Source organism: Alosa pseudoharengus, unplaced genomic scaffold, assembly GCF_046254945.1.
Source record: "Alosa pseudoharengus isolate Yale_2024_CS ecotype anadromous, Long Island Sound unplaced genomic scaffold, YU_APseudo_1.1 YU_APseudo_1.1_scf_13, whole genome shotgun sequence".
Lineage (NCBI taxonomy): Eukaryota > Metazoa > Chordata > Actinopteri > Clupeiformes > Clupeidae > Alosa > Alosa pseudoharengus.
Window position 1 is genome coordinate 6,967,763 of NW_027468598.1, and position 13,875 is coordinate 6,981,637.

At 39.8% G+C, this 13,875-nt stretch overlaps 1 protein-coding gene across 1 annotated transcript; it reads left to right on the forward strand.

The window, feature by feature from the left end:
- The first annotated feature begins 3,096 nt into the window (after window positions 1-3,096).
- p2ry1 (purinergic receptor P2Y1) lies at window positions 3,097-5,242 on the forward strand. Its single transcript, XM_076281958.1, has 2 exons — window positions 3,097-3,280; window positions 3,530-5,242. Exon 2 carries the CDS (start codon window positions 3,548-3,550, stop codon window positions 4,607-4,609), a length of 1,062 nt encoding a protein of 353 aa, XP_076138073.1. The 5' UTR covers window positions 3,097-3,280; window positions 3,530-3,547; the 3' UTR covers window positions 4,610-5,242.
- The last annotated feature ends 8,633 nt before the right edge of the window (window positions 5,243-13,875 follow it).

Genomic DNA, 13,875 nt, shown 5'->3' on the forward strand with positions numbered 1-13,875 from the left:
AAGTGGCTGAAAAGGTATTTGCAAAACAGCAGTAGTGTTAAGGTGTAGTGTGCTACTTCTTCAAACTCAGGATATAACATGGGATTTAAGATCAGTAACAGAAACAGAAATCTTTCATCCATGTATCCCATTAGCATGTGACTAATATGAATGCACATGGTGCGGCACTCATACCAAAAAGGATTGGCTAAATTCGTTATTGCTTATAACTCATGTAGGGGCAGCCGTGGCCTACTGGTTAGCGCTTCGGACTTGTAACCGGAGGGTTGCCGGTTCGAACCCCGACCAGTAGGCACGGCCACTGGCGCCTTAATGCAGGGGCTTACCTGAGGGGCCTCCTAATAATAATAATAATAATAATAATGATAATCAATAATAATAAACGGCGTGCCCGTATTCGCGGCGTCATTAGCCTACTCTGGAGCTAGCCTAAATAATTGAGCACATCGTACTGCTCTACAATTACATCCATGCAGAGGCCCCCTTTGTCTTCTCCAATTCTAAAGTGTAACAAAACGTAATAAATCCCAACGGGTGTAGAGGAGCTAGAGGAGAGGCTGAAACTGACTGACAAACTTATCATAACGTGGGTAGGATTGAAGCAACAATAAACGAATGACGTGGATTCCTGTAACTGTCCATGAAAACAGAAGGCATATAGCAGGAAAATATCGTAGCAAATAGCCTGGAAATGAAACGGCTTTAAAAACATGTATTTCACTTGTCTCATTGGAGTGAACGCAGAACATGGGCTGTGCACAAAGAAATTAATTAGTGATCTGCATCTCCGTTCACCAACAGCTAAGTTTGTGCTAACCCATTCGCACATATAATAGTCTAGGCTGTTATGTTTTCTCCAACGTTAACGTGAGATATGTCTCCATGTGTAGTGATAATGCATAGAGTATTCATGTTCACGTCACATGAGCCAGCTTGTTCTGTAGGCTAAAAGTATTTCTGTCCCTCCCAAACTGCGTTAAAACTGGTGTGTTAAGTAGACAGAATTTCAAAAAAACTCCTGGGGAACCCCCCGACACGACAAACACATGCACTTTTAAAAAGCTTTTAAACGTCCATATGTGTAGCCTACCCATCTTTTAACTTAGCCTACAGCCAGTGTTGTAAAAGTTCAACGCCTGTTTTCGTGCAGTAGGCTAGCCTTTTTGATAAGCAATGTCATGGGTAGGCTGACGTGATTCGAGGGCTTTCCTGTTTATGTAAAGGTTTTACATAGGCTGATAATAGGCTACACTGCATTTGCGGTTGGGGGGGGGGGCTTAAAAAACATATTCATGGGTTTCATCAGGTCCCTTTCCACAGGTGTATAAAATCAAGCACCTAGATTATGAATACAGACTGCATGGTGCTTGATTAATACACCTGTGGAAAGGGACCTGATGAAACCCATGAATAGCCCAGGGGCCTCGAGTGGTATTAAGGCGCCCCTGGGCACGGCTGAAGTGCCCTTGAGCAAACTCACTGCTCCCCGAGTGCCCCTGTAGTAGGCAGCTCACTGCGTCGGGATTAGTGTGTGCTTCACCTCACTGTGTGTTCACTGTGCTGAGTGTGTTTCACTAAATCGCGTATTGGGATAAATGCAGAGACCAAATTTCCCTCACGGGATCGAAAGAGTATATACTTATACTTACTTATACTTAGCATGGTCTACCATGGCCTGAGAGGATAGACTTCAACAAACAGCTTACCATGTGTCAGAAAAAGATATAGAAAGACACTAAAGAAGGAAAAACACAACACTGGCCTACCTCTACGTTTGACCTCTGGTAACCCACGGTGTGAATCTGGTGCAATTTCAAAGAAAACCAAAAAAATATTTTTGTTTGTAAACATATCTTACTTGGAGGTATGGTATTGATTCCCTACCCTGACAAGGACAGCCTCTATGTACAGACCCATTAGGGCTCTTCCTGTGCTCAAGTCAGCATTTCCTCGCAAGTACTATGCACTCAAATGGTGGTTGCAGAAGCCATTATCTCATTTTCCAGAACACCTCCTTATCTTAAATCTTTAGTTCCAGTCATCACTGTCATACACAGGAATGTTATGCAGGAATGTTATTTATAAAACATCAATAACTTCAAACTTGTCCCATTGTTTGACTGTTGTTGTATGCAAGCATGCACAGGCATTTATGTGTAGACCTGATCCATGAGCATTCATGTTTGGTGAATATATGATATTCTAAAATAAAAATATATAAAATATACTAAAATAATATTAAAAGTGTATTTAGTGCATTTAATGCATTTTATTGCCAGTAAATAACACATCTAATGTATAGGCTACTAAGCGTACTTTATGCTGACAGGTAAAAAAATCGTGATCGAATGTCTCTACTGAGATCTAACGTAGGTACACAGTAAGGAAAAAGACTGACACAGTAATATTAAGAGGGTATGTATGTTCACAGTTTGAGTGTTTTATCAATCCTTTTATTAGTTCTATTAATCTTCATCAAATAAACTAAAATGGGATGGGATAATAGTTAAATAAGTAGGCAAGTGAATGCATTCATTAACTTATTATTAAGAGAATAATCTACTTTGATTAATTTTAAGAGTTTGGTTGAATGTGGCTGAATACATCAAATGTAATCAGCCCTAAAAGGGCATCATTTAATATATTGCTAAGCAAATGCAATTTTCTTTTGGGGCAGTTGCCATAGCTCTAGACCTGTAAAACTGAGCTTGGATTTGTGTTTGCATTAAGTATAATCAAGTATAATGCTATTGGTTTTTTTTCCGTATCACCTCATACACTTCCTGGATAGATACTACAGCAATTACAAATATTTGTCATGAGCCAACATATACTGATTATACCAAGTGTTGAGAGAGGACGTGATTCGCTTTGAATATGTATACTACTACTTTCATAGAATGTGTCTCATTCATAGATAGGTTTAGAAGTTGTCTTGGAACAAAAGCATGGGTTTCGACTTTCTGTTACTGTAACAGTAGTCTAATTAGCATTTTAATGAAGGGAAGGAGGACCTGCAACTCAATGTGAACACAGTGTGTCGCTCCTCCCCTCCACTGCTGGTACCGCATGCTCACATTCTGGAGAAATTTGTAGCACGACGTTTGCAGCTCTTCCACCCACAAACGTGTCCCCATGGTTGGAACAGCAGTGCTTGCGACGAAAGCACACTGGCAGTTACACCTGTGTCCCACACCAAATAAGACGAAAGGCAACCTGATGGTAAAATATTGGCTGTAATTTGGAGGAATGTGGATTAAGCTACATGCGCGAGTTAGTGGTAAGTGTTTATTGTCCAGAGTTGGGCTAAAGTTATGCCATGTTATTGTGGGCTCACGTATCAAAGTCCATTGTCAGATGTTTTCTTTCCTCTAAGTATGCTGTTAAATCATATCTCGTAAATGTTCCCACGGGGATGAATTGTGGAGGGAAAGCCATACCGATATGATTCGTCTGGATATAATTGCGTCAAAATGATAATTTTATAAAACGCATATTTTGTCTCACATCTTTTCTGTACTTGAAACAGTGATTACCTCCAAAAAACATGACAACGGAGATAAACTTTACAACACTTCTCAACGGGTCTGACATCAATAACAACTCAAGAGGATGTTCCCTTACGAAGACTGGGTTTCAATTTTACTATTTGCCTACTGTGTACATCATAGTTTTCATCACAGGCTTGATAGGAAATAGTTTGGCAATATGGATGTTCGTGTTTCACATGAGACCATGGAGCAGCATCTCGGTCTACATGTTTAATCTGGCGCTGGCGGATTTCTGTTACGTGCTTTCTCTCCCCTTCCTAATTTTCTATTACTTTAATAAAACTGACTGGATTTTTGGCGACGTGCTGTGCCGACTGCAGCGCTATATTTTTCACGTTAATCTGTATGGGAGCATTCTGTTTCTCACCTGCATCAGCGTGCACAGGTACACGGGAGTAGTACACCCTCTTAAATCGTTGGGGAGGCTGAAGAAAAAGAACGCTATACGCACAAGCGCGCTGATTTGGTTCATAGTTACCGTGGGGATTTCGCCTATTCTGTATTACTCGCGCACGGGTCCAAAGAGGAACGCAACTACATGTTATGACACCACCACAGAGGACGAGCTGCAGGGCTACTTCATCTACAGCATGTGCATGACGGTTTTTGGCTTCTGCATTCCTTTTATTATCATCTTTGGATGCTATGGATTAATTGTGAAGGCCCTCATATGCAATGACATGGACAATGCACCACTGAGGAGGAAGTCAATATACCTTGTAATCATTGTCCTGGCAGTGTTTGCTGTCTCCTACCTGCCCTTTCATGTGATGAAGAATCTGAACATGCGGGCCAGACTTTACTTCCAGAGTCCTGAGATGTGTGATTTTAATAATAAAGTGTATGCCACTTATCAGGTTACCCGAGGTGTAGCTAGTCTCAACAGTTGCGTGGACCCCATCCTTTACTTCTTGGCTGGGGACACATTTAGGCGGAAGTTCTCCAGAGCCACCAAAAAGACTTCCAGAAAGGGGGAGAATGCATTGCAGTCCAAGAGTGAGGAGACCGCACTCAACAGCCTGCCGGACTATACAGGCAATGGAGACCAGCGGCTCTGACTGTGCCTCTTATGAGTTGTGCGGAGTGGACAAAACTTGTACATTTGTCAAGCTGTTCACTAAATGGATCCATGTGTGCTGATGTTTGGATAGCATGACTTCCACTCCATGTTCAACATGATGACATGATGTCACTGCGACCAAGTCATAGTACTGTATTTGCCAGTATTAATTAGGCTGCTCTTTTCTTATTAGCGTATCATGAATGGTTAACAAAGTAAAGGTTTTGTTGAGAATCAAACATGTATAGAACATTGAAAACCTTCTACAGTCTGCTACGGAATGAGCATGTGTTACAACTGGGGTTAGGATAAACTAGTAAATGTAATTTATGTAAGTTAAACAAGCTAAAGTGAGACTTGCAGAATGCAATTTTAAGCACTTACTAACAGTTCCTTTACTGTACCTGATATGCTCAAACTGTGTGTCTAGGAACTGCAAAGCACTATGCATTTTAATATTTTTGAGCATCATGTATGAGGTCAGTATATTTCTATTTGATTCTTCCATTACATTTTTTAATAATATGTGTGTTTGTTATTGTAAACAATGTCCTTTGTCCCACACATATCAAATAGCCTTTTGATGGTGTAGTATGAAAAGAAAAGCCTCTGATAAAGCCATTATCACATACTGTGATTTTGTGAGTTTTTTGTAACATTATAGGTTTTCCATCCGTTTCTGTAACAGAGGATTTGAAAAATGAAGAATGATGACTGACTGTTTGATGGCCTAATATTTGTTTGTTCCATGTGTGGGTGTGAGTGCATGTGCGTGTGTGTGTGTGTGTCTGAGTGTCAGGTCATTTGCATGCTGATCACATTGTGTGAGGAGTATACTTGTGGGCTGTGTTTATCTCCTAGCTCATATTGTATTCAGCAGCCCTACAGTGATGTGTATAGGGTCTGCAAATTATTAGAAACATTTATCAGACATTTGCTGGCATTGTCATTACATCTGTGTGGAATAACAAATATCAGATTATAGTTATGGGACGTGCCAAAGGAAATTACATCCATTTCAGTTGACACCCAAGATATAAGTCTGGAGCTCAGGAAATTGGCAGTGCTAATTACTGTAGTAACAAGCAAAACGAAATAATGAGAGCAGTGTTTGGTGTTGCAAAGTTCAGATACTTCTGAAAAAGCACAGATAAGCAAATGGGAGTTGATCTTGGCAGTGCTTATTGGTACCTTTTAAAAGTGTTTAAAAGTATTACATTTGAAATTTTAGGTTACGTTGAACATTCTACAAAATTGCTTGCTAACAGCAGATTGAATTCAAACAGGGTTAAGTTTGTTTGTATTAAAACATGTTGTTGTATTAAAACACATGATATGACACAATCAAATCGTTTAAATCATGTAATGTTTTAAATGGTTTGCAACAATCTTTTGTATGTCAACAGTGAGTGAATCTATTGTACCATTTGTATCATTTAGTTTCCCTCCATTGAAAACCTACGTTAGATTTTTTTCCCCGAGTGGGCTAATTTTCTTTTCATGTGTAGAAAAGAGGGAAGGAGAACGAGAGAAGCATGTAGAGTGGTGACTTTTCTCTTTTTTTCCCTTCCAGCCTTTCCCAAGGCACCCTTTGTCTGTGTGGACAAAAGCTCTGGACTTATTACTGTGGGGCAGGAAGCAGTTGGGGTAGTGGAGATCAGAAGCTGTCCACCAGTGCTCCTGCTCTCTGGCACAGCACAGAATGCCCTGTCTAAACACGGCGTATAAATAGAATGACTTATTTCCTGGCTTCCTGGTGGATGAAGTATAGACGTCCAAGTCATTGAAAAGGGTGTCATTTCAATTAAAATAGGTGGATGTAGTTCCTGTTGTTTTGTTTTGCTGTTTCAGCTGCAGGGCAGATCAAATGGCAGACGTGTTTATGACTGAGAATATCTGTGAAGGGAAACTAAATGCTCTCAGATAGAATAAGCGTTTCCACATAATTAATTAAGTTTTCTACTGCTACAATTACTATTACATGTTGAGACCATTAGCGTGTGCAGCCACATGTTTAATGAGCTTTATACAGTTCTATAGACAATGTCACCTCTGCAGAAAGACTTGCTGAGGCATGCAGCCTTACCAGACTTACCCGTCTATCTTCTTTCTAGCTCACGCTGTGTTTTTCTTTCAAACTTGGCTTCTGTACTGGGTGGGGCTGAAAAACAGGAGAGAAGAGAACTGGGAAACACGAATGCCAACCAGTTGCACTTATCCTAGAAGATACGGTAGAAAACCCAGAGTGCTGTCATCACTATCCTCAACCCATGTCCATTTAAAGCAGCAATGGAGATTTGTTAAATACCGTACTTGCAAGCTTACTAACAGATTTGTCTTGCAAACATCAACAATGTACCAACAAAAAATAACTGCAGTTATGAGACAATGCAGTTTCTTGTCCAAAGTGCACTGCAATGCCCATTTTGTGTACAAAAAACTGCATTCCTGCTTATGAATGGCATGGAATTCCACAAAAATTGCAGTTATTTTTGTATGGGTAGCAACTTTTGCTCTGATTAACGCTAGAGTTTTCTAGCAGATGTATTGTGGAGATACATTTAAAAAGGTTTTTCTAACGTTACTGTAGGGTTTTTGACTGTCAATAACCTGAGCAGCTAGGGGGAACAGCTATCTTTCACTTGACTATGTAACATTATGATGAATTTGATTGGGTTGATACAAAAAACTGTGTTGGGCCTACCACATAAAAAGGACACATCCTTTTTAGTGCCAGTGTTGCCACATGCCTGTTTCATTTCTTGAAAGACCAGAGGGAATCAGTAGTTGAATTGTTATATTTAAATGAAAGCACGCCTTCTATATCCTATTTTCCTAAGTCTACATCTTTTTGACTTGCTATCACTGTACATGGATGGATCTTCTCTCTACCAGACTGGACCTGATATATTTGTGACATGTATGACTCTTAGGACAGAATTGTGGTTTAAAGGAAATGCTGAGAGGTTATTCTGTTAAGAGTGGGGGCAACAAGCCAACACTACACTTGACATTCATCTTTCTCTCACACACAGTCAGACATTCTGGAACCTGTTCGAGCCTTTTAAGAACACTGATATTCCATTTTGAAAGTATCCAGTCCACACAACAAGGATGATAGCTGTCATGATTTGGATAGGCATGATTCCTAATAGCCTAGTAGCATAAATATTGAAGAGCTATTCAGCTATTAAGGGGGAAAGGGGATACCTCAGCAATATATTGAAGGGCAGCTACATACAATCATTGCCAATACTGTGCATTGACTTTCACAAATGGCAATGAGACAGTACAAATTATACATGAGTCAGTATGTTTTCCTTTTGCCCAGTATCTTGGGGACCCAATATTAAAGTGCATCAGGACAGAATGGTGATGATGGCACTGCTGCTTGGAATGTATTGTGCATTGCCATTGTCCTGTATCAGTGTATACGCTTCCTCTCCATGATCTGAAGAAAAATGCCCGTAATGCTGTTAAAGCCCCTTTCTGAGGTGACTGGGGTAACTATACCAACAACATGGAGGCGGTAAACAACCAATGGCCTCTTCACACCAAATAACTTTGACAAGATTTGGGAAAGATTCTTAAAAGATTATTTTAACTAATGCCCCTCATTCACTCAAAACAAATACAATCTTTCAAGAATCTTTCCCAAATCTTGTCAAAGTTGTTTGGTGTAAGGAGGCCATAACCCTGTAAATAATTGGGTTATACGTTCTTTCTGAACAATATGGTTACGTACAGTAATGCCTGTATAACTGTCAAAAAATGAAGACATGACATTAGCTTTATCCATATGTAAGAAATAAAGGGTCTATATTACTTAAATAAAAGATACCCTACAGATTTTCAAGCATAAGTATACATATGACATTTCTTAGCAGTAATGTAATGAAAAGACAAAACATGTTTTGCTTCAGCTTCATCTCTCTGCCAATGGATGCTGGTCAGAGTTAGTTTTAAATGTTTCTGATGTGAACACTTTAAAATTGTGCTTCTTTGTATAACTGTATGGGGTGGAATACGGCCACTACCACAGAGCTTCTCCAATATCAACATGTACAAACTTTGCTATTATAAACATTGCTATTAATCAACTTCTGTACAAGCATTGTAAGTAATCTTTTCACACTGAATGTTACATAATTGAATTTATTTCTCTACATCCTGTTTCCTCCCACAAGCAGAAATGTTTATTCTCAAACTGCTCTGAGATGTCTGCAGGGATCTGTTTTGTTGTGCAGTCAGATGCAGTTGTATTCATCTTTATTTGTACAGACACATTTCTATGAGGAATTGAGGAAGTGAATTTTGTGGTTTGGTACAATTTATTCTGAGTGTGGCTGACACTGCCATAATATGACTCTTGACCACTTATCTTTTGTATTTCACATGCTTATACAGTACATGGTGGCAATTTTAAAGACACAACAAAGTGCCAGAAACAATCTTCTATTATCGTGGTCTAAAATGCATGGTCACTAGTCAAAAGCTTATTTAAATTTAGCAGGATGTCCAGTCCACATTGGGAGTGTTTTCGTCGGGCGGATGGCGCAACAAGGCGATCCTACTCTAGGTTTCTTAATCAGTCATGGGTGTGTTTTGGGCGTAACATAATTTAAACCAATGATAATGACATCTGTCATTCCCTTTAACAGCAAGCAGCGCAACTTCAAACAGTGCATCAGTATTTTGATAGTCAGCGGCGCATTTAAAGGAATCTGCTTGCATGCAAGCCCATATGGAACAGGTATTCCACTAAACCATGCTTTACTAAAACCTAGCAGAGTATAGCCTACACGCATTTGCACTCATCTATTATTTGAACTCATTGGCAAATTGAAACTACTTCACCATGGTGTCAGTCAACGACAAAACAGTTCTTCACAGTCAGTTACTTTCACTATTGACTGACAATGGGTTACCATCGAAAACATAGCCTGGAAAAAGCAACACTTACCCCAATAATGTTTGAATGACTGAATAAGAAACATTTATCCTGCAGAGGAGTTGCTGCTTGTAACAGTGCGTCTTCAGCTGAGCTTCATATTTGCCTCTCGCCTCTCACCTAATGACTTTTATCCGTCATTACCAATTTGCAAATGATGGTGAATAACTACTCATTGTGAGATGTATTTCGTAATATCTTTATTCTAATTATGTTTCCCATTGTGTCATTTATAATGTTTTGCATGGATGTGCGCTTGTGCATGTTTTTGGATGAGAGAAACAGAGTGTGTTGTGCACCCGCCCAAATCACTGTTCATAATGCGCTCTTAAAATTACATATAAACAACTCGCCATGGATTTCTGACCAGGTTTTTCTTGCTCAGTGGCGTAATGCGTTGTGTACGATAGTGTACGATAGCAATTTTTAGACATTGCACCAGACCCTTCCTTAGGCCGTTAATTGCCACACCCCTTGGCGCATTGCTCAATAAAAAAAGAAGGGCATGGCAAAAAACTTGAGTCTACAATAGGAATACACTTTGCGTTGTGATGATTATAGACTTTACACTATACGCTTTAGACCGTCATGATAGAGGCCTTCAAGTTTCGTAGGAACTGTTTGTTTTAACTCTGTGCCTGTTTGCCTAATTTTTCTCAACGTATACCTGTGTTGAAACATTTCACGAAAGAAAAGCCATTGCATTGTCAGGTTGCTTCTATGTGGCATAATGATCCTTGACATTCAAAGTTTCAAAGTAAACTATCAAAGAGGAATGGGGAATGTACTGAAACACACCTCCTGGTTTAATAGTCAGCTCACCTAGACATGACTCCCTGCCACCCTAATATTTACACATTTAACACACTATTTGCAACTTTTCTCACACTGACACGTAAGCAAATAATTACATATCCTCCACTATTTTTAATGTAGTTGTGCTTTTAATGGTCTATATAGTTACAATGAATGTGTCCCATCCATTCCATAGCCTTGCAAGTCAGTCTTATAACAGAATCAAGTTCCCTGTGTTGGCAGAGAATCCCAAATGCCATCAGCAGAGTCATGATAAGGGGAGATCAGAGTTCATCTAGTGCTGTGGAGAGTGCATGCCATGTAACAGTGCTCAGCTTGTAGACTGTTTTATGTTAACCAATCCAAATATATGATCAATAACACATTGGTATATTCTGCATTTGGGTCATGAATCAAAGATCTCAAGTGTGGTTTGATTGTATTCATGTAAACATTTTAGATTTGAAAAAAAAAAACATTTGCTTAATCTGTAGTAGTGTAGTGTAGTGTAGTGACAGGCTAGTAAGGAAGGCTGGCTCTGTAGTGGGAGCTGAACTGGAGTGCATCACTTCAATATCTGACAAAAGGACCCTAAACAAACTGATCAACATCTTGGACAATGAATGTCATCCGCTCTACAGCACTATCAAAAACCAAAAGAGCTTGATCAGCTGGAGACTTCGCTCACTGCCATGCACAACTGAAAGGCTGAGGAAGTCATTTGTTCCTAGGGCCATTGAACTGTTCAATGCCTCACTAAAGGGGAGAGGAGAGATAGACTTTTCTGCTTAGTCTGTCTGCCTCTCCACCCTCTCCACGTCCATGTTTTTTTTTAGTACTGACTGCCCACTACTGCTTACTACTGTTTTACTACTGTTTTACTATTGTACACAGCCTAATGTTTTCACTACTGTTTTACTGCTACACTGTTACCTCAACCCGTTCTTGCACTGAAATAGTTTTTATTTTACCTTGTTTACATTACACTTTACTCTCCTATTTGACTATATTATTTATGCTGGTCTCTAGACCCTACTGTTGCACTGTTGACTAATGTTGGACTACTTTTTGCACCTTCACCATGGCACCCACTCTCTTGAGCACCTTGCCAGGCACACACAACTAAGGACTATGGTTGGACTACTGTTCGCACCTTCATCACGACACTCACTCCCTTTAGCACCTCACCAGTCCTGGCCCTGTCACTACAAGCGTCTTATGCTTGATCACCCTCAAGCACATTGGACTTTCTTAATTTAACTTATATAGTGTATTTAGTATTTAGTTTGTTAGACTCTTATCTTATCTTCTACTGACTTTATTGTACAGTGGAGTTTAGTTATATGTTTATACTTATACTAATGTTTACCATCTCTGTTGTAAGTGCATGTTGTGTGTTATGTCTTTACGCTACTGAGACCCTTGAATTTCCCCTTGAGGATCAATAAAGTATCTATCTATCTATCTATCTATCTAGTTAGAATGTGTGCTGATCATGTTCATGTCTTCTTTTTACATTGTAGAATCTGTGTACTGTGTCACGAGCTACAGCCTAACAAGTATTATGGTGTGACATTGTGACATTGGCTGTTGTGAACTGTTCAAACATGTAACTCACTGGCTGTCTCGCTGTGTTTATTGAGAAGGTTGTGGGACAGAGAGGGAATGATTGTAAGTCAAGATAACACAATTAGACAGACAGGCAAATCCCACAGGTCTGATTCAGAAAGCCAGGCCTGTCTCATTTCCTCCACCCATCTCTGTTACCTGTTTGGTGCCACGGGGCTCATTTACCTCAGCTCTGTCAGGCAACATCGCCATCACTGACACAGACGAGGATTAGATTAGATCCTTGTTCCACAATTGTGTATAGATTCACTTTGAACAACGTTCCAATATCCGTATCTTATCATGACAGAGAGAGCAATCTCTTTTCTGTGTGTGTGTGTGTGTGTGTGTGTGTTGACGAAAACCGCATAGTGCGATGCTACTGCCAAGGGAATGTCAGGCATGTCAGAATTGATGGTGTTATGTGCTTACATGCATTACTCTTTAGTGAGAGGAAACATTATTTACCGTCACTGCAGATGCCTGTCTCATCAGGCACCAAATATAAATCTAGTGGGAGGATCCGTCTAACAGGATGTACGTTTCTGCTGATAACGTATAGCAGCCCAGCCTTCTGTGAAGATAACTTGTGTGACCATATCTGTCTGTCATACTGGAACCCCATCACTGGTGTATATCACCACACAAGGATTCTGCAATCCAATTAAATACATGTTCTATTATTGATTAAGAAGTAAATTAAGTGTAGTCTCAATGTCTCAATGTTTTTTGGATAATCCATTTTTCAGAAACCCTAAAAACCTGTGAAAAATACAGCAGTGTTTGAAAATGATTAGAAGAAAAACATTTAGTACTGAAGCGATTTATTCGTCAATATATCATCAGTAGATAGATAGATAGATAGATAGATAGATAGATAGATACATTATCGATCCCCAAGGGGAAATTCAAGAATAGAATATCTACTATGTGTGTAAATGTATAGATACTTAAGGTGGTGGGGGTTTAAAGTACTGTAGGTTGTCTCCAGCAGATCCTAACAGTAAAGGTAGGCTACAGCTGGAGAGGGACAACTGAAACACGGTGAGTGACTGAATTTCAGCATTAATTGTTGAGTTTAATTGGATCGAGGGCATTTCAAAATTAAGAAGACAACCGACACTACTGAAACAGTTGAACTTCATCAGAGACGTCCATTACAGTTCAAATTTCCCACTCCCTTTTCCCATTACTTCTTCCCTTCCAGCCTGTTTGTATTGCACCATACATCATAGTAATGTAAGTGCCAGAAACACAGGCCTTCGGTTTTACCACTCTGTCAATCACACCATCACTCCATCTTAACCCCAACACAATGTCTACCACATATGCACATGTACAACCATAGATCCCTAAGATAAGTGATTATCCTGCCTACCAAGAGGCCTTAAGCAGGCATTGTGTGTAGCTATAGTTTGCCGTACAGCATCCTAGCTCATTATACTTAGTCCATCATATCCTAAGCATGTGTACACCAGGGATTCCTCCATTTATGCTCCCTCGTCTCAAGACATACATGCCAACATTCTTTCACACACTCAGGGTCAGAAAACCAAGGGCACATAAAATTTAAAGCAGACACCCACACACACACACACACACACACACACACACACACAGACACTTTCATAAGTACGAAACCCATTTTCTCTCCATTAGTTAGATGAGACGGTTGCAGTGAAACATCTGCCAGCAGGTAGTAAATGAGCTGACAGACCATTATTTTCTTTCAGTTTTGGCAGTCACCTTATTCACCATGCACACACACTGTTACCGTCAGCTCGTTCACAGACTGCTACATAAAGGGAGATGGACAACTAGTTCCAATATTACTATTTAATAAGCAAAAATAGTAGGCCTAATAATAACAAACATAAGGTGTCTAGGGGAAAATGAGTGTCTGCGTGTGT

Bases quoted from the DNA above. Each gene is read 5' to 3' on its own strand.
- p2ry1 (XM_076281958.1), top strand. From the start codon at position 3,548: ATGACAACGGAGATAAACTTTACAACACTTCTCAACGGGTCTGACATC.